General features: G+C 40.3%; 1 protein-coding gene and 1 pseudogene across 2 annotated transcripts in view; both read right to left on the bottom strand.

The window, feature by feature from the left end:
* The window catches only part of MAP2K5 (mitogen-activated protein kinase kinase 5), a 270926-nt gene that overhangs the window by 44146 nt on the left and 204761 nt on the right, over window positions 1-22019 (bottom strand). For both annotated transcript variants that reach the window (XM_027553050.1, XM_027553051.1), the window contains one exon: window positions 2282-2343. In XM_027553050.1, coding sequence (XP_027408851.1) covers window positions 2282-2343 — 62 coding nt within the window. The remainder of the gene's footprint in view (window positions 1-2281; window positions 2344-22019) is intronic.
* Window positions 18521-19619, bottom strand: LOC113899785 (annotated as a pseudogene).

Below are 22019 nucleotides of genomic sequence, written 5' to 3'. Positions count from 1 at the left end.
AGCATGTACTTAGCTAGGTGATGAAGCACCCACTCGTGGGACTGAGGTAACCATGAGTAAGCTGCTTAGGTGATGGCCAATTTATACTAAACTCAGAGTATCTGTGGGATGAAGTCATGAAAAGAGATTGCTGCTTCTGTTACCTGGAAAATCATAGACACTTTTTCTTCATATGAGTGAACCTCAAACAAGCAAGAAAAAAACCAAACAAACATACAATCTCTGCATTTGCTGACAACATTTTTTTTTTTTTTTTTAAGTAGAGATCTAATGATCATTTGGTAAATAAGAACCGTAGTTACGAACTGTTAATGACATGGAGGACATTTGCCTTCCCTATAAATAACCATATGCACCTCTCAAATACTGCATCCATTAGCAAGTAATTCAAGCTGTCTCACCAGTAGATTTGGTAACACTCCTAATCTGACATTCCAAAGTAGCTGTATCTCTTGGGAAAACAAGGCTATTACCCACTATCATTTCTGTTTCGGCTTGACATCTGTGGAAATTTCAACACAGGTTATCCCTCCCTCTGTCTCCATAAAACTTTAATATAACAGCTGATCAATTTTTTTGGACAGAAGGCAGGCAAGGCCCTATCTGCTCAGAATGGGCCCCACCCCCAGGTTGGTCCCAGACCACACAGCAAGATAAGCAGGGTGGTCAGGGCACAAACCCCACATCTTTGAGCAGGTGATACCCAAACCCAGTGCTCCAGGCAGCTCAGGAATTGCACGGTTTTCCAATGTGTACATTTCAAAATGGGACATTTCCATCATGTGCTTCTGTTACTAGGAATTCCACATAAAGAAAATAAAGACTAATACATATTTCTAGATAATGGTTCTAGTATTAATGAGCTTAGGATTCCAGTGTTTAACCAATATGTATGCTTTTTAACAACATGGCATGTTTTGGAAATAAAATGTTTGCAGAATGAAATTAGTTTTTACAAGCTATGGAATATTATATAAGTATTTTAAATAAACAGAAATAGTGCTAATAAAAATTTTAGAAGTTGGGGCTTAAAAATCTCTTCCCCACATATGTTTTGTATGGAATATAAACTACATAAGACATTTTTATTAAGAGGTAACATATTACACTTAGTCAAAAAGGTGATAAAGCTTGACATTTATATTAAGGAATATTTCTTGGTTTCACTTGAGCATCATCAGATGGCTCATGGGGGAGGGGGAGGGGAGAGTGTTCCGCTATTCCGGGTTAGCAAGGACTCCTGAGTGCACCTCTTGTGGCACCACAGGAATGAAGGGCTCGTCTTCCACTAGTGGACGTGATTCTGAAGGGGTGATGAAATGAGGACTTGAGGAAGCAGGGAAAGAGAAGTAAAGGCAGTTAGGAAGGAGTTCCAGAATGTGCAGCACGGCTTCTGATCAGTCGTGTCTCCTGCTTTAGGGCGGTCATCTCTATGCTCCCAATTTCCGTCTCCCTCTCCCTCTCTCTCCATGTCAGGGTGAGGGAGCAGGCAGGACGGTGGCAGTGGGGGAATTGGGCCTTCCAGGGCCACAGGGGTGTGTCCCAGTAGGGGAGAGGAGGATGATGTGAAAGGGGTAATAAAAGAAAACTCCATTCTATGGGGAAGAAAAAGGCAGACGGCTGGAAAAGAACCCTTACACCTGCTTCTCAGATGTAAAATGACAAGGGGTTGCCTAGAGACTCAGAGATTCTGTGGCCCCTTTGATCTAAATCCTGTGGTTTTCAGTACTTACAAAGGTTAAAGTGGGCCTAATGGAACCACGTTTTCATGGCCTCTCTAACATCAAAATTCACTGAAACGGGACACCAGTATTTTGTCTAAAATATGACCAAAGATAAAAGTTATTTACTGAAAATCCGATGAATTAATAAACTATTCTGCTTCCACTAAGTGACAGGCATTTTTATGGGTAACTTGAGGTCCCATTAATAAAAATAAGCTTCACATGTCTGTGCAACAGGGGCTATAAAATTGTGTATTTCTTAAACAAAACAAAACAACTGAATAGCAACAGTATCTGTGCTCAAAGAAGTAGCCTGATTCTCAGAAGTTTATTAAAACAGGAAAAAGCCTCTAAAGTACGTTTATGACCCTGTGTGTAAATAACGTTTACATAATTTGAACAATTCCTTCAGCTTTGCTGCCCCATCTGCCCAAGGCCCCGAAGTCCCTCCCGTCTCCAAAAGGAAGCAGGGAGAGCCATAAGGTCTCACGGAGCCGCCGAGTTAATGGCATGTATCATTTACATTGAGGGCATGGCATGTTTGCAAACAGGCTCACCACTGAGTGATGAAATGTACAAATGGCTCGGAGAACTCTCCAACCGGAAGGACGGGCGAATCCTGGGATGGAGGAAAAACAAGTCATCAAAAGTCACAGCAATTCCTTGTCTTTCTTTATACCCTCCACCCCTCATCCCAAAGAAGCAAATAAAGATGACTATATAACAAGGATTCACCAGCATGTGGAAAGGAAAATAAGGCTCATCCAATTAAAAAAAAAAAACCATCTATACTCTTTCACATTTATGTAAAAATGCGAACTTTAAAGCCACACACATTTTATAATGGTGAGAAACAGGAGAGCAGAGGGAAGGGAGGTGAAAAAAGGACAATGATAGCCACGGGGTAGGAAAGAAGGTACGAAAGTGTAAATGAGAAATTAATGATTATTTAAGTAACACACAAATGGTCGTGTAATTAACAAAGAGCTGTGAAATTATTCTTCTGTTGACCTTTGTTTCTTTTACTGGATTTGCTATTTATTTACACGTATTAGTATATTCAGTTGCTTTTAACTGCTTGCCTTTAACTGAGTCATGTGGGTCAGAGTTGGATTTTTGTTTTTTCTTTCATTTTAATAGAAAAGCTTTGAAAGGGGAAGAGCTGTTTACTAAAAAAGAATTTCAGCCTCTTTGCCAGTCTAGGCAAACTCATCACAGGAGAAAGCCACTGACTTAAGGACGCCATGAAAAATGCCCACTTTGACCAGTGGCAGAACTAGGGTGGGGATGGGAGTCACTCAAGAGAGCAGGAAACTGCACAGCAACAAACCACAATCACCATGTAACACAGGGAGCAAACCCCATTACCATTCGCAAAGGAGGGCTTTAAGAATTTAGGAGTTTTTCCAAGAATGACGGAGAGCGCCACCGTGTTTATAGTGTAGCAGCTCAGGATGTAATGAAATTACACTGCAGAGTACTTTAACAGTCATCTCATTAGACCTACAGTTGGAGCGAGAGAGCCACATAAAGTAGGCAGCTGCAAATGACTCTATTCTCATCTATTCTCATTTGCTATTAAAAATACCTTTCGGCGGCTTTTTTCCTCCCTGACATCCCTACACAAAGTGCCCTGCAAAGTATGATACATGCACCTATTTAAATTAACAAAGGAATGACTTATTTTAATCTCACTGTGCTTTGGAGTGCTTTGGCCATTTGGATGAGCAATATATCATTGCATACAACCTTCTAGCGCTGCAGGCAAGAAACTCAGAGCATGCAGCATTTGGTGGGAGCCAAACAATTTCTCTAGCACACAACTGTGTCAAATGCATGCATGTATTCATTATTGAGAATGAGAGGAAATAGCTTTGATGTAGTGGAAAAAAGAAGATGATAAAAGCACCTCTGCAATATGCGTGTCATTATCAATGGTGGCAGATAGATACAATTGCACAGCCTCCTCTGTGATTAGTAAATATACATATAATTGCTGTGGCCAATTATCAGAAAAATGAGATCGGTAATTACAAGACAGAAAATTAACTAGAACTCTTATTAAGGCTTTGTTTCCAATTCAAACAATTGGAAACTGGTGGAAAATACAATTAAATCAAAAGGAACTGAGGGGGTCAAAGCAGCCCAAAAAAAAAAAAAAATCCCAAAGAGGTTAAAAAAAAAAAAAAAAGAATGTGAACCAAACGTTTCTTAGTTTTTGCATATCTGTCCTCTTTGAATTGACTGTTCATCCAGCGGAGAGGTAGGCTAGTAATCATAAAGTTAAAATTCTCATCAGTAGAGAAAGGCTTCCAAGAGGAAAAACAAAGGAAAATGGGAGCGAAATAAAATCTTGCCTAGTTCAAGGGATTACATGCAGGCGTTACATAGAGAGGACATGAGAAATGGGGGGCTGATGGAATAGTCTGCTCAAAAGAAACAAGGCATACAGTAACATGACAAGTCCTTGATAAAGGAACTATAAAATGGTCACGGAAGTCCTATCAGTTTGAAGAGCAAAAATAAAACATGATATCAATTTCAGCCCAGTCTGTTTTAGGAAAGCCATATATATCACCAACCTGCGAGATTCTACAAGGCCCAGTTCAAGAAGTGACGTTTTACTGCCTCAAACACTGTTAGTAAAAAGATATTTCAAAGTCTGAGGTACGAAAATTATGGACTCTGACCAGGTAGTTAATTTTTTCTAAGTCATTCCTTTCTGAAATTTTTGGGGACGTGGTAGTACTGGAAGTATCTGAGTAGCAGTTGCTTTAAGATGAATGTTTAGGGAAATAAAAGCCTAGTGTCTTAACGTGGCTGAACATTTACCAAGATGGTTAAAATTCTAGACTGGTTTTCTACAAAGATCCTGGTGTAAAACGTGATGCTGATGTGGGCCTCATTTCAAAGTATGATACCAAGAGTAAATTGATGAACTATAGGCAACTTGATGAAGATGTCATTTTAACATGGATGAGAGACAAAACGAGGAAACTGTGACATCTTTGCATGGGTAGTTAATTTTATTTAAGACCTGATATTGTAGCCTGTTAAGTTCCTCATAATATAAAACCAAGGAACACTGGGTGGTACCCATGAATAATTTATTTCACTTGTGAAAATGCCAGCACAAGTCGACTTTGCAGAACCACCGAGTGGATTTTCATCACAGTGGTGCCTGGAAAGAATCGGTCATCAAAGATGCAGGGGGAATTCTAATCTCACATGCATAATGCCAGATACTTCTTTTCATTTTAAAATCCATGTCTCTTGTGTATCTCAGAGGAGAATTTTCTGAGATACAGAAGACTGACTAGTGCCTGGGTAGGTGGGTGTCAAGAATGCTACATGTAGACATGGAGGCAGGGAGTCCTCGGAGAGCCTCCTCCAAACCCACAGAAGCACGCAGGCTGTTAACACCCCAGAGGAACAGACAGATCTGACAGCGGTCACCACGCTGAAGGACTTTTCAGGTATACTTTTCTTGTTTAAAAACAAGCTTAAAAGCAAGTAAAATTAGAAGTTAGTTTAGATCAGGATGCAAAAAAAATCTCCAAGAACCTGTCTATTCTGTTATCTAATTCCAATCTGTGCAAAGGGGATGGGGAGGCTCACAGGAAAGCTGCTCCGGCGTCTCCGTGGCCCCCAGGGAGGGCAAGCAGTCATCCACCTTAGAGTTAGAGCAAGAGAGAGACATACCCAAGGGTTCAGAGCATCTCTGAAGTCCTAATACTTTTGCTGCTACTTATCAGAAATGCTCTCTGTGAAACACGGGTTCAGGCAAAATGAAGAAAAAAATACATTCTAAAAATGTAAATTAGAGAAGCAGTTACACCAACAGCTCAGCACTGGCCGAAAGAGACTCTAAATTGTTAACAGAAGTCACTGTCTTTAGGAGCTTAGGTGCCACACCTCACCGTGAGGGCTTCTGTGGGACACTTCTCTGTTGAACTTCTGAGCATGGAGGTATGGAACAAAAACAGTGGATACAACCTTAACCACAAGTCATGACCTGAGATTCTGGTCCCAAATCAACTTTTAGTGTCCTGCTTAAAGGGACACAATTTCCTTGCAGAAGGAAATGGCAACCCACTCCAGTACTCTTGCCTGGAAAATCCCATGGACAGAGAAGCCTGGTAGACTACAGTCCTTGGGATCGCAAAGAGTCGGATATGACTGAGCGACTTCACTTTCACGGGACACAAGCTGGATCTTGTTACAGAACAGGCAACTGATGTATTAAAAACTGCCGTGGCCATTTCAGTAAGCAATTCTGGTCATCACGGAGTACAGCCTTCAAGTCTCAGAGGTTTTGTGAACTACCTGGCCAGCCCCTCGTGCTAAACGACTGCAGCGCAAGCAGGCGGCAAGCTAGGGAACTGTGAAGGACAACAGGAAGAAGGTTTGAGTGATGCCTTTGCCTTGTGAATAATGAACGGTTCAGGAAGGTCAACCCATTACAACAGAAACTGTTTAATTATTAATTATGCACAATCTATGAGCAAAAGGACAAGTTCAGAATGTTTAATGTATGCTAACTTCAGCTGGACTCTCTCTGGGCATTTTGTTATTAGCACTTGTCAGCAAGGTACTCAAGCATAAAGAAAGGTAAGCAGCAGAAAATCTAAGTGTGTGTATGTGTGCGGACCTGCAATGAGGAGGGGCAGGGAAGGAGGTCCAACTCCAACCACAGCTGCTAGTTCCGCTGCAGAGTAAGGATGCCAAAAAACTGCATTTTGTTACTTTGAGAACAGGCAGGTAAGTTGGACACTCCAAACAGAGACAACACAAATGAGAAAAACACTTTTGAAATGACTTACTTAAAAAGGAAATCATTATTTCAGAGGCATAGTTTTTTTTTAAACCATGATGTTCCTTGGCTTTAAAGGATCTGTGTTATTTATGTTCACACACATGCTAGTGTGCACCCATGCACGCGCGCGCACACACACACACACACACACTCAGTAGTGCATGTAAAACTGGCAGAATCTGAATAAACTCAGTGGATTATATCAGTGTCAATTTCCTGGTTGTGATATTGTACTGTACTTCCGAACTGTTACCACTGGGGGAAACTGGGTTAAGGATGCACAGGATGTCTTTACATTATTTCTTGTAACTGCATGTGACTCTAAAACGATGTCAAAATAGAAAGTTTAAAAGTTAAAAGGTAAGGAGTTTTTTTTTTTTTTAAACTCATTGAGGTCCAGGTTTTTAGTAGAGTTCTGTTTTGAATAATGGAGAAGCCTGGTATAACTATTCAATTGGAAAAAAGGTTGAGGAACCTTTGCTTTAAAAATGTACCTGAGGATTTAATTTTTGCCTTTAATTCATAATAAAAGATGACAATGGAATCTGACAATGATGTGGTGGTGAATTCAGACACTGATAGGCAGAGACACAAAATACTGTATAAAAATGATACAACCATTCATTACTTATTTATTGCTTCATTCATTCAACAATTTTCTTGACCCTCTACCATATCAAAGGTCCTTGGGTGGGCACTGCAAGATGACTGATACTTAATCTACACCCTGGAAGAATTAGTGTTGTTCAAGGAGATAAGATGTGCACTGCTAAGAATGATGGGGAAGAAACTAGGAGAGTCTAGAGGGCTGGAATATACCATCTTTGGTTTCCTACTTTCTTCCATCCTGACTGCCAGAGAAGCACCTAGGGGTGAAGGGACCTTGAACATCTTAATCTGTGTTATGTTTCCTTCTTGTGTGCAAGAGACATTCCTCCAAACCAAGATTTTACACTTACTTGGAGTAAAACAGAAAGAAGATAGTAGGACAAATTCTCAAGAATCTCAAGGTGTTGGCCACACTAGTGAATTCTGAGGTCACCTGTGCTGTGATTAGTAGATTAAACCAGACAAGTTAAGCGAAATATGGCCATCCTTTCTAATAGCCTATTTATAGACTTCTTGGTGTCAAGCCATCAAGCCAATAGGTAATTAACATCAGATAGTCACCTATGGTCTGCCCAGAACTGAGAGCTATGCTCTAACATTTTAAAACTAATTCAAGCCTCATGTTCCTTTGGCCTGGCTCCTGCACACTGGCGTTCATACTGATTGGCATAGCTCTCCTAGCTTGCTCCATGTCTGTCCACAATGCTGAGGTGGAAGAGTGTCTGTGATTCCAGTGGCTTCATGTCAGACTGTGTACAACATTTTGCTTTATCAGATCTCAAGTTGTTTTTTGATCCTCCTCTGTTCACTGCCTTAAAGTGGTATCTTTGTGAAACAACTGGCAGGATCCACAGGGCAAATCTGCTCTTGACTGGGGAGGAAACCTTGCTTGCTCGGCCGGGGCTGGGGTGTGGGGAAGACACACACACAAACAAAAGAACAGAACCCTAGCCTTTAAAGGTCTCCACAGGGGCTTCCCTGGTAGTCCAGTGGCCAAGATCCTGCATTCCCAATGCAAGGGGTCCAGGTTCCATCCCTGGTCAGGGAACTAGATCCCACATGCTACAACTAAGGCTCAGCACAGCCAAATAAATACATATATTAAAAACAATCTCCACAGAAGTCATCTCCAAACCAAAAATCTACCCCTCTGAAGTGTAAGCCAATGGGAGATTCTGGGAAATTAGCTCAGTTTTAATATTTTGAAGGTTCTCAATGTTCACATCTGTAAGTTTCTGCTATAACCGACTGTAGCCAGTGGGGGAAAAAGGCAGTCACATCTCATCAGAGAGAGGTGGAAAATGGACAGACAAGTGCTCAGTCAGAGAGTAATTCAGCCTGGTTAATATATTAGTAAATCAGAATTCCACACCAGGCTTGTACAAATTCAATCAATGCTTGTTCAGAACACTTAGTTTACTTAAAAATGTGGCCACTTTGTCAGGGAACAATAAGTGTTTTGACCCTAAAGTCTATTTTTGATTTCACCATCAGATAGAACTGATCTCATCTGCAGGATGCAATGATGGACAGCACTGGGGTGAGAAAGAGGCTTTGAGTTTAGGAAGGCTTGCAGATGGACGTCATCAGAAAAGGAAGCCTCTGACCCTCTTCAGCTGGAGACCACGGAGCCCTTGTCTTACTCATCTCACTCCACATCAAGACTTGAGCAGAGAAAGTGAAAGATGATTCAATTTCCATGCCGGGTCACCCCATGCTCTGGGTTGCCAGAAGTGACAAATTACACGTGTGGGCGTTTGGGTGTGAAGTTCTATCCACTGGGTCCTGGCTGACAGTATCAGCTCATTTAACTTGTCTCAGGTGGACCTGGAACCAGGGGCAAAAGGCTAGAATTTTCACCACTGAAACATCCACCTTACCCGCAAACTGTTAAATCATAGGATAACCAGATACTAGCCAAGAGAACATCACGACCAGATGGCTTATAAAAAACACAAAATATAAATAAACAGTTCTAAAGGAACCTCTGAAATTTGAGATTATGCAGTCCCCACCCTCCTCCCCATTTTCTCCTAAATGTTTTGGCAGTTCTTCAGTACTGGGATAAAACAGAAGATAAACTTTGTCATTTATGTCAAAACTAACCCTTTCTTTTTTTTTTGTCATTTAACAGACTTACATTTACTCAGATATTTTCTAAACATATGGCAAAGATCTTGGTGTTTCATAAAATTCCTTGAAAATTAGTAGGTGGAAAACTTGAAATGGATTAATCTCTTAAAACCATATTTGCAATTGCTTCTTTTCCCAAGTCAATGAACATCTTTTTTCCTCTTTTTATTTTAGGTCTCTTGTTGGTCATAAGCTATAGTTCACAGTATTGTTTAGAGGAGCCTATCTGATGGTACACACACATATACACACAGACACACTGACATTCATATCTGTCTTCCTTTTCAATGGGTTAGGCATAGCAGAAAGAAACATGCTTGTCTCACACCAAAGGGATTTCATTTACAAAAGTAAAACCTGTTATTGTTCCCTACCACTCTCCCTGTAGCCTCCCAATGCATTTCTATTGCTTTTTCATAAAACACTGGTGCAAATAATCAAGCATGACCATTGACACCCACAAGATTGAGTTTTAGGAACCATTAAATGAGCTCACCCTCGTGGGAAGCCTCCTGTTCAGGCCAGTCTAAAGGTAATTATTCAGCAATTCCTACCTGTGGTTTTACCTAGTCCCTATATAGTGTTTGAATTTCATATACTGGTAAGGTTAGTTTTTTTTCCTCAGGAAAAGTCCAGCTTATACATGTTTGATCCAAGACCTAAATTATAATGTTAATGTACACACTACCATTTCACCAGGCTTTATGTGTAGGAGTGCTGATTAAAAGCAATCTTAAAGGTAGATCATAAACTATATTAAACAAAAATGCAAGAGGAAAATCCAGGAGTGAAAGAGCTCTTAACAGTTCCTAAATGAAAGGAATTATTCCTTTTTTCATTGGTAAAGGGTTAACATTGAAACAGCTGAACTACATCCACATACTGTTCAAGGGCAAGAACCTGGCAGGTCCGTGTCCTGAAAAATCAACAAGCCAGAACGCTATCCAGATAGACTCAGGGAACTTGCTGAAATCCAAAGTCCCCATCACCACACTGTGTGTCCTCCTGAACGTTCACTCAACTGTTAGTTAAAATAATTACTGCCGGTGCCACCCACACTGCCAGCTACAGATACAGGAAAGAACAGAACTTCCAGCGGCTTCACGGTGCAGGAGTGTCGGCCGTATCTGCTTACACATTTTTATAAACCAATTCAAAGGTGATGTCAGCTGCGAGTCGCAGGTTGAGAATTGTATGTCAAATTGTGCCATACCTGGTCCCATACAATAAACACAAAGACAAGAGGATTGAAAGCTGGCTAAAGGAGATACTGAATCAGTTTAAAATTAGCCAGTATGAGAGGAACAAAGAGAGGAACAGAGGGGGAGGAAGGGAGAGGAAGTGAAAAAAATAGAACTACATACTGTGAAATGAACAAGTTCAGTTAGAACGTTCATCAGGATTTGGAAAATCATAATGCCATCTGCTACTCTGGACCTCAGAACATCAGGGATCTCATGGGCCCAGACGCTTCCATTTCCAGGAGGAAGGAAGGAGCTTAACACTCCCTGGAATGCTGCCTCCGTTCTGGAATGGAGGCAACACCCCAGCCGACCAGTTTGGACTCTTTTGAGAACATTTGTACAGCTCACAGACATGTTTCCCCTGGTTTAGGGAAAATTAACGGCAGGCAAAATGATTACAGCGACTCGGCAGTGAGGCAGAGCAGTGCCCCAGCCCGAGCTGCTGCGTAACTGACCCTGGCATCCAACGTGGGCTCGGGGTGTATAGGTCCCATCACGGTGGATTAAACGAGCACTGTCCTACGGCTGGATAAGACTTCACAATAGAGCAACACATGTTAAATGACAGCAGCCAAAACTGGCCCCACCAGGCAACTGCCCATTCACAGAAGCTATTCACGAGCCTTCACCACCAAGAAATTAATTCATTAATAATACATCAGCCTTCGTGGACAATTCAAAGAAAACAACACAAAGCTACTTGTTCAATGACTGAAGATGCAGAATTTTCCCTGTCTAAAAAAACACACTAATCTAATTGACTTACCAAGATCAAGATCATAGGGATGTTTATGCTAATATTTTGATTAGTAAAAAAGAAGTAAAAAAAAAAAAATCTATCCACTGAATTCATTCAGTGCCACTAAGAATAAAAATATATATATTTTTCAGCAGTAGCTAATAAAATCTGATTTTATATAGCTGTATTTAAAAATTATTTTTTCCCACTTTAAACGACTATTTTTTCAGACTATCAGGAAAATTTCTGTTTTTAACTTGCTTCTTCTGTTACATTTTAAAAATTTCCTTCCTTCTTTCTCCTTCCTCCCAACAACTCATAAATATGAATTAAATATAATTATAAATGAACAGAACATTAACTTTTGGATTACTGCTGTGTTTTGGTAGAATGTTAATGTCATTTCTAAAGAAACAGTTATTAAAAAAAAGAAACAGTTATTACCAAAAGAAAAAGTAATTACTAAAGGAATCATGGCCTTAATGCTAACCTATTTTCAATCTTCAAACCACTCAAACTGCATTAATTTAAACATACTAGACTTTTCAAAAGAAGTATTAGATTTCAAAAGATTGCCTTACATAAAAGAGGAATATCGGTTTTCAGGATCCCAATTATACATTCCTGACATTCTGAGACAGAGATCTGGTTAACAATACTGCAGGAGGATACAACTATTATGTATCTACTTGTATTAACTTACCAAGTTTCTAATGCCTCCCAGTCATTAAGTTGTACAAGTCACAAATAACATGAAATCCCACATCATCAACACCCATTTAAGCCAGTGGTTAGAGTGTCAGCCACTGTGGTGGGAAGCTCCAGGCAGGCATGGGTTGTCAGACAGCTCAGGCCATCGACTCTTGTCTCACTTAAACTACCTGCAATTTACGTTCTATGAAAGCAACTGGCCACCCTAGGATGCTGGAAGCAGGAAGGGTGGGGGTATTCCTTTTACTCTTGGCTAACTTCAGAAATCAGAATTATGGTGGAGGCCCTCGGGCAAAAAATGAATGGGTATTATTCCCTCTGGAGCTGGTTAATACCACTCTTTGAATTCCAAGGAGGTATTATGAGACAGCCAAGTTCACACATCCACACCCCTACCTCCACTCCCAGAAAGCACCTATGTGCATACCCTAGCAGCTTCCCAGTTAACCAGCCCTCAGTCAACCTAAGAAGGAGTGATTCTCCATGAAGGAATTTTTAAAAGGTAATAGTGGTTTAATAGCCAATCCTTTTGTATACATAAATCTTTCTAAAAGAAGTCAATCTCCTCCCTGCCAACTTAAACAGAATATGCAGAAGAGAATTCAATTCTTTTTTACAGGCATGGAGTCATTCTTATAGACAGTGCTGTGTTGTAATATACTTCTGCCCTGGGGGCATGTCTGCAATGCTTTCTAAGTTGTCTTCTTTTACAGTTTTGAAAAATAATCTCTCCCTTTGATGCCAGAATGTTCAGCTGTCACTTTTTGCTTCTATCAAGGCAGTTACAGTGTAATAAAAAGAGCTGTGTCCTTTGGCCCCCAGTTTCCTCATCTGTAAAACAGTGTAGTGGGAAAGCAATGTGACATTGGGAACACAGTGGAAAACAGCTGGTAAATCATAAAGGTTAAGGCCAGACTTGTGAGTTTTGATAAAGGACTGTATTTATTAGCTAAGTATCTCCTCATCATACACTATTATTTTTTGGATTTGGTTTTCTGAGTCTTAAAAAAAGTAGTAACTTCTTATAATTACACATAAATTTCATTCAACAAATACTTATGAATAGATACAGTACTAGGAAGACAGGCAATAAAAAAGCCTGGGAACTTAAAACTTTAGCTGATGTATTTCTTATAATTGAGTCTGAAACAGGAATTGATAGTTTTTCAAAAAATAACTTTATTTATTTTTGACTGTGTTGGGTCTTTGATGCTGTGTGGGTTTCTGTCTAGTTGCACAAAGCAGGGACTACTCTCTAGGTGTGGGTGTGGACCTCTTATGCAGTGGCCTCTCTTGTTGCAGAGCATGGGCTCCCGGCCACGTGGGTTTCAGGACCTGTGGCTCGTGGGCTCTAGAGCACAGGCTCAGTAGCTATGGCGTGTGGGCTTAGTTGCTCTGAGGCATGTGGGATCTTCCCGGATCAGGCATTGAACCCGTGTCTCCTGCACTGGCAGGTGGGTTCTTTACCACTGAGCCTCCAGGTAAGCCCGGAATTGAGTTTTGAACGAGGTGCTTAGTGCTGTCCTATGAACAAAACGCTAATTATCTCCTCTGTATGTGTGTGTCTGTGCCCCATCTCAGTGAGGCCCTGACTGCCCATGCCAAACGCTTCTCTGATTCCATCCTCCCACTCTCCCCTACGTCCAATTATTCACCAAATTCAGTTTATTCTATTTCCTAAACACCCTGCAAACATGCTAAGGCTGTCCTAGTGAAAAGTCTGCATACTTTCTGATCAAGACTATAAGCACAGTAAATTCCTGTTGTTCCCAATCCACTTTCCACAAGCCTGTCAGAGTGACTTTTCTAAAACACAAATCTGGTTCTGTTGATTCTCTGCTTAAAACCCTTTCACCCACCCCCTCCTCTTTCATTTCTGCAAATGCTTTTGGGTACAATGTTTAAAGATTTTTCTAAACCTGGCTGTTGCTTCATCTGTTTTAATACTTTGCCAAGCACTGCAGCCATGCTGAACTCCATATGGGCCTCAAGTATCTGTGAGGCCAACTCCTACTGGCCCTGGGGCTTCCTTTCTCTGTAGAGCCCACTGGTATATTACCACCCGCTTCATTACAAGCTCTCTTCTCTGTGTATCCCCTGCACCTTGTCTACACTTTGGGTACACATGGAATTTATAAGGGGGCTTCCCAGGTGACTCAGTGATAAAGAATCTGCCTGGCAATGCAGGAGACGCTAGAGACTTGGGTTCGATCCCTAGTCAGGAGGATTCCCTGGAAGAGGAAATGGCAACCCACTCCAGGATTCTTACCAGGAAAATCCCATGGACAGAAGACTCTAGAATTTATTGGCTGCAAACATCATTAAATGCCTTATCATACATGCTCATTTATGTGAGTAGGTAAAACAGCAGTCACTGTACTCCTCTGAGAGCTCATCAAGTCTCATACCACTTACACTAGCTGCAGTTTAAAGCTGGTGATGGCAGGGAAGCCTGGCAGGCTACAGCCCATGGGGTCGCAAAGAGTCGGAAGTGACTGAGCGACTGAACTCAACTCAACTCATATATGATTGCTTACGAGCCTGTCCCCTTAACTAAAGCAGAGCCTACTGGCAATTGTATCTTAACTAATTCCCTATCCCCTGTACCTAACTCTGGGATTAATACAGGTTTACAGAATGATTGTTTGGGCTATAATCAGTGGTTTTCAAACTGTCATCTAAGGAACTCTAAGGACTTTTATGTGGTTGCCAGAGGTGGGATGGGGACAGTGTGGAGATCTAAGCTTCCTAACCTGTGATCAAACCAGAAAGGCCTCAAAGTTAAAATATATATATACACACACACACACACACATATATATGTATATATATATTTTAACTTTCATGTGTCAAAGGACACCATCAAGAAAGTGAAAAAACAATCCATAGAATGGGAGAGAAGATTTAGAATCGAGTATCCAGAGTACATAAAGAACTCTAAGAACTCAAAACTAGTAATTTAAAAATAAAAAACAATTTAAAAAGAGAAAATGCACTTGAATAGAAGTGAAAAGAAGATATTCAAACAATTAATAAACACATGAAAATATGCTCAATATCATTAAGTCATAAGGGAAATGCAAATCAAAACCACAATGAGAGACTACTTCATATCCATCAGAATGACTACAATTAAAAAAAAAACAAAACTGAAAATAACAAGTGTTGACAAGAACATGGAGAAATCTGAATCCTCATACATTGCTGATGGGAATGTAACATGCTACAATTGCTGTAAAATGCAGTTTGGAAGTTCATCAAAAAGTTAAATACAATGTTAATACACATATAAGAGAAAACAAAGGTATAAAGGATGTATAGAAAGAGTGTAATCGGGCCCACCACTGGATAGGTGACTATGGGTGACCCTGGCATTTTCCGGTACTTTACTTGCCTATGGTTTTCTAAACATGTACTACTTGGATAATATTAAGCAATAAACGCTGTTAAAATGGAAAAAAAAAAAAGTTAAACAGGATTTTCGTGTGACCCAGCAATTCCACTATGGGGTACATATAACCAAGAGATTTAAAAACATACATCCACATATAAATTTGTACACAAATGTTCACAGCAACATTATTCCTGATAGTCAAAAAGTGGAAACAGCCCAAATGTTAATCAACTGATGAAAGACAGACAAAAATGTGGTACATCCATACAAGGGAGTGTTACCTGACCATAAATACGGACAAATACCTCAACATGGATGTACCCTGGAAATATTACGCTAAATGAAAGAAACCAAACACAAAATGCCAGATATTACATGTCCAATTTTATATTAAATGTCCACAACAGGGAAATTCACAGAGAAGGAAAATAGATTAGTTAGTGGTTGCCAGGGATTGGAGGAGAGAGAGGAACCAGGAGTTACTATTAACAGGTACTGGGTTTCTTTGTGAAGTGATGAAAATGTTCTGGAACTGAACTGTACACTTTATAAGAACGGATTTTATGTTATATAAATTATACCTCAATACAAATGTCAAAGTTAAAAAATAGAAAACAGAAATAAGTTTCTCTATGATGATCTGTACTTAGCAGTCCTTTTCAGCTGGACAGGACATTCCACACATTTATTCTGATGCCAGAACCACCCTTATCTTGATTACTGTAACTTGTAATATGTTTCAAACTCAGGAAGTTTGAATCCTCTTTGTTTTTTCTCCCCCTGAGACTGCTTTGGATACTCTGACTCCTCTGCATTTCCATATAAATTCTGGGATCAACTCGTTCATTTCTACAAGAATCCACTGGGATTGTATTGAGTCTTTAGAGCAGTTGGGAGGTACTGCCATCTTAACAGCACTAAGTCTTCCATTCCATGAATCTGGGATATTTTTCTGTTAAAGTCTTTTAATTTCTTTCAAACATGTTTTGTAATTTTCAATGTGGAAGTTTTCTACTTCTGTTAAATTTATTCATGACTATTTGATCATTTTTGATGCTAACTAACTTGAATTGTTTTCTTAATTTCACTTTTGAATCACTCATTTTGGGTTACTAATATGAAGAGTTACAACTGATTTTTCTAGCTGTGGCAAGCGGGGGCTACCCTCGAGTTGTGCTGTGCAGGCTTCTCACTGTGTGGTTTCCCTTGTTGCGGAGCACATGCTCTAAGGCTCTAAGGCTGCAGTGGTCTGTCATGAGGGCTCTGTAGTTGCGGCTCGTGGGCTCTGGACCACAGGCTCAGCAGTTGTGGCGCATGGGCTTAGATGTCCTGTGGCATGTGGAATCTTCCTGGACCAGGCAGGGATTGAACCCATGTCCCCTGCATTGGCAGGCAGAGTCTTAACCACTGGACCAGCAGAGGAGTCTCACAACCAATTTTTTTGTGTTGATTTTATAACCTATTATGTAGAAGATACTTCTGATCATGACTTACAGGAATTCACTTTTTCCTAGTAAAAGGAATAAGTAAACAGAGGTATATATCAGAAATTTGTTAACTGTCCTGCTGAGCACCTACAGATGTTAGAGAGAAATTTATTTTTAGCTGTAATATGCTTGAAACACATATATATATACACTCAGTAATAATCCATTTTTTTTCTGGCTGTCATATTTTAGATATCCTGAACATTATGAAATACATCTGTGAACTCAAAAATGACTTGCCAGACAGTTTCAAGCCCTTCTGTCTGACATTGGACCTTGTGAACTTCTATTCATGCTTTAGGACCTAGCTTAAATGCCACGTCTCCTCAAGGCCCTCTCTTAATCTACCCCCAGAACACACACTCTTCTGGTAGAACAAACCCTCCTGTTCCTGGGTTGTACAGTACTCACCCTATGCGGAAGCATAATTACTCATTTCCGCACCATTATCTTTTCCAAGTCTGTGGCTGGGTAGGCTCACGGGGGAAGTGCCCACTTCAGTCTTTGTAGTTTCCAGCACCTCAATTCACTGATTTCCTGGCTGGCTCCAGCCAGCCCTGGATTTCGGTGACTCAGCTATCACCTCTCTGTTCCCATCTACCATCACCAGTGTGGCCAGTCCTTTGTTGCCAGTCAAACTGGGAGCCCAGGTGCTAGGGAGAGCTCTGGATGGCTACATAGCCTCCTGGGTCCTGGCACACCGCATTGGCCCAGGATCTGCGACTGTGCCTCTGCCTTTCTACCCTGACTCACCTAATTTGCAGTTGACCTGGGAGCCTTGCCCAGAAGCCCAATTCCCTCTGGTCTTGGAGGCTGTCCTGAGCATGGTCTGGTCAACCTGGGCTAGTATACAGTCGGCACTTTTGAGAACTATCTGCTGAAATGAATGAACACATGTCCACTCATTTTACTTCATCAGTCTTATTTGCTCTTCTCAGATGAGTGTGTTTGACCTTACACATAGCACTTGGGTATCCAATTTCATTTGATACCTTTCAGTTTTGCTATCAGTCACTGTGAGGAGTGTAAAGACTGAAGACAAGATGATCAGATCATCAGGCTAACAAGGAGTCACTGACAAGAATGTTAGTAGTCACTAACAAGTCAAGTCACCACAGAAAACAGAGGTGATCACAAGAGAGAACACAAGAAAAGCATGAAGCAGATCAGCATATCCTTGTAGGGCCATTTAGTCTGGGAGCAAATGGTTCTATACACCTCAAAAAGCCCAAGCATACTGCTGAGTGCCAAAGCAAAATAACACAGGCAAAATGGCTAGGAAATTCACTAAAAGAGAAAGGCAGGATCCCCACAATTCTATAACCCTATAGGACATCAATACATCAAAGTTTAGTTCAGTGCTGTGTTCAAAACATGGACCTGAGTCATCAAGAAAAGGTTACGATACAATGAAACCTTTATATCAGTGAAAAATGGAACGCACCACACTTTATCAATAGGGTGCCAAAAGCAAAAACATTTTAGAAACATTCTTTCTTTCTTTTTTTTTTTGATGTGTTCATTTACTTTGATAACACTACATTTACCATCTTATCACCATGGAATGTAAATTCAGGTTAGATGAGAATTCACAAGTACAACAAAGCATTCTGTGATATACCAAAGTTTGTATAATGTCTGACCAAACCAGCTTGCTCATCAATGACTTCCATTGTAGGGATTTTATTTAGTTGATGATACTTTTGGAGAAAATAAACATACTGCACACATTTAAAAAGTGTTTTTCATTTACCTTTGCATTAGCACTTAAAATACATGTTTCAAAATAATTTAAAATTATTCTAATATAACAGCAGCAAAATATAATTCTGCAATTACTAAAGAGCTAAAAGGGATCCACAAGTTAAGTTACTCTCGTGTTTATGATTCTAAAATAAATACTACTTCAAAGTGGCTCTGTTACCAGCTTTTTAGTTTTGGTTTAAAAACACACACAGACTTGCAGGGAGGTTTATAATGTTGTATTCCATGCACTGTTCTGAAAGGGTTCCTCAAGAGCCAACCAGCCCTTAAAACAGTACTCAGTTCACAAGGCCGTCAGAAAGTTACATTAACTGGGGTAAATAGGATTCCTACATTATATCAAAAGCATATGATATTCTGCAGCAACTGGGAGCATTTTCAGGATTGACATGTTGTCTTCTTTAGAACTAATTTCAACAGAAGAGTTTAAGAAGGTGGACAGGTACCACTATCAAGTGTATTTAAAAGTGACATGTTTCTTTTGTGCTGGTCTGACTCCCCTGAATGACCTAGCTAGTGAACTAGTCACCAGTAACCTGGTCACCAGGCAAATCAAGCCTGCAAGAAAGGAGGCCAATTTTCAAATTACCATGTTCTTGTCTGACCCAAACAATTTATTTTCAGCATAAACATATAACCTCAATATGAGATGTCGAACTAAAGCAAGCACCACCAAGACGACCAAGACAGCATCTCCTCTTCTAAGGTTTAGGTTTCCCCCAGAATTCTTGATACAGGGAATAGCCCATACCAAGAGTCATTGCTCCCACAACAAAGCCTTGGGCTGCCACACGCATGTGGATCAGGTGAACAGACATTTTAGTATGTCCCCTGCTCTTCAATCTATATAATCCATATGCAACAATTGCTGCAAAACCTGCCATTCCAATGGGGACAAATGGTGCCTCTCTAGCTTTTCGGGTAAGTTTAGATCCCTGATCTTCATCATATGAAGAAAGAGAAATATCTGTGTCGCTTGACATAGTGATTGAAGACTCTCAGACAACTTCAAGACGTTTCAGGTTCCTACCGTATTCTCAGAAACATTCTTTCTAAAAGCGCACATTTTCTCACTGATGTCAGAGCTTAAAGCAGTTATCAGTTACCTTGACAGTAAGGGCCCCCTTATCTCCCAAAGACATCAGATGGCCAAGGCAACACGACACACACAGACACACAAGACTGACAGCAAACTGCAGTACTTTACAACTCAGGCATTCAAGGACTTGCAGTGGACCTCGTTATAAGTTTTACAGTAAGAAGTTCTTTTGAGAGAAGCAACTCTGAGGCAAATACGGTGACTCTAAGACAGCACTCACATGCTGAGTTAGCCAGGTCCAAGCTGGATTTTTAAACTGCACCCCCCTCCCCCCGCCGCCCTCCTGGTTCTTTGGCTACCCTTCCAGTTCCTATTCTGTGGTTCAAATTTCATGTTCATGGCTCTTACTCCTCTGGTTTAACTTTTGGTGTCTTCTATCTGGATCTAAAATGGCTAACTCGCTTTGTCCCACAATTCCATCTCCTGACTCCCAACTCCTGAGGTTCACCCCTGGCTACTCTAGCACCACCTCCTATCCACATGATGTTGTTTTATTACTTCTTCATTCTTTGCCAGGCCATGCTAGGAGGTCAAGGGACAGCCACATAATAATAAATAAAGTACATTACACTGGGCTTTGCTTATTAGCTATTTTGTACATGACTCCAAATATACCCATCTTATCTGAATTACATTCCTTTGAGGGTGGTCCTTTTTGATTGTTAATTTTTTCCTAAGAGAAACAGTATAGGCTCATTGGAGAGCCATTTTATAATGGGGTATATTCCATACCCAAGGAGTAAGATGGTTCAAATCCTGGCTGGTTATACTGACTCAGAAATAGAAGCCCTAAATGTCAGATGTAAATGAAGATAGATAGTTAATTGTCCTCTGGGATCCACAAGGGCAGACTTAGCCATTGTATTAATAGAAGAGGTTCTCAAACTCTATTGTGCAAAATTACTTGGGAAGCTAGGAAAATGTAGATTCCTGGGCTCCGTTCCTAGAAGGTCAAATTCAGTGATTTAGGTCCAAGAGTCTGCATTTTAAACAACTGTCTTAGATAATCCTGATGTAGTTAGTCCTTGAACTACCCATACCCTTTGAGAAGCACTGTTTTACAGCAATGAGAAATCTAACAACCGTGGGACAAGCACAGTAATGAAAGGATCCCACCAAACCCTCCTTTCTTAGAAGCTATGACGCACCTTGCCTAAGGCAGGTCATCTGGCCAACTCATTCCTAATACTCTTATTACCAACCATCAGCTGGTTCCAAGATCAAGTTCCGTTTGTTTTAAAGATATATGTGAATTTCCCAAGTCTTCATAAAAAAAGATATCAATGTTTTTAGATAAAATGGGAATAGATGTCTCAAGTTACAGTTTTCTCTCACCTGAGGAAGAAGCACTATAAAGAAAAACATACTATTTAAGTTATAAGCTATTGTCCTTCATCACATAGACCTTCTCTCCTTAGAAAATCTCCCTATGATGATTTCAAAAGTCTCAAGACTTTGCCCAACTCAAACAAGTAAAATATTTTACATTTAATAGCAATCACTGCTACTTTAAATAAGGAATACAAATATCCATTTGATCCAGAAAATCTTCAAGTGAGCGCTCCAGCAATACCTGTATTATTGGAGAATATATCTGTACCTGAATGTTCTGATGCCCAAGAGTCTGGCAGACCAAGAACAGTAGAGCCCAGGAAATGTGGCAGGCTGTGCACTTGACTGGGTAGGCCAAATTTCCTGGGACACTTTCCTAAGCAATCCTGAAGGGGGAGCTCAGGAAAATCAGTTTAATTAGGAGAATTCTGATGGGGATGGGAGGCCTTCAGAATCTAAGATGACAGAAGACATTGATGAGCCGTTAGATCCAGGAGGTCTGTCTGATATTTGAGATAATGGGGCCTCCATTTGTTTCCGGATGGTGCCTTCATTTCTGCACTAACATGGTTTATGGCTTGCATGGGATATATGGACTGACTGATGCAGCCATTAAGGATGCTGGAGCCCATTCTTACTATTGTTGTGATATGTGTATGTGTTTTTTTCCTAGGAGGATCTTTATTTTTTCTCCCAAATCTCATAACTGGTTATACAGATGTTTAATTGAGAGGAATAATTATGAATTACGATTTTTTTTCTTTCAAACTTTCCTATCTGAAACATTTATCGCCTTCACTACAGGCATTTCAAATATTGTAAAATTAAAGTTTAAAAAATAAACACTGCTGGCAGGCGAGCCCAAGCCCAGAAAAACTGTTTCTACAAAACATCAATGTTTCTTAATTGGAATCGTGTATACCATAAGACTGCTAATTTACAGAAAAAAAGGAATTCAAAGTCAGAG

The sequence above is a fragment of the Bos indicus x Bos taurus genome, chromosome 10 (assembly GCF_003369695.1).
Source record: "Bos indicus x Bos taurus breed Angus x Brahman F1 hybrid chromosome 10, Bos_hybrid_MaternalHap_v2.0, whole genome shotgun sequence".
Lineage (NCBI taxonomy): Eukaryota > Metazoa > Chordata > Mammalia > Artiodactyla > Bovidae > Bos > Bos indicus x Bos taurus.
The sequence above is the reverse complement of the archived record's forward strand: the minus strand, read 5'-3'. Positions and strand labels throughout refer to the sequence as shown.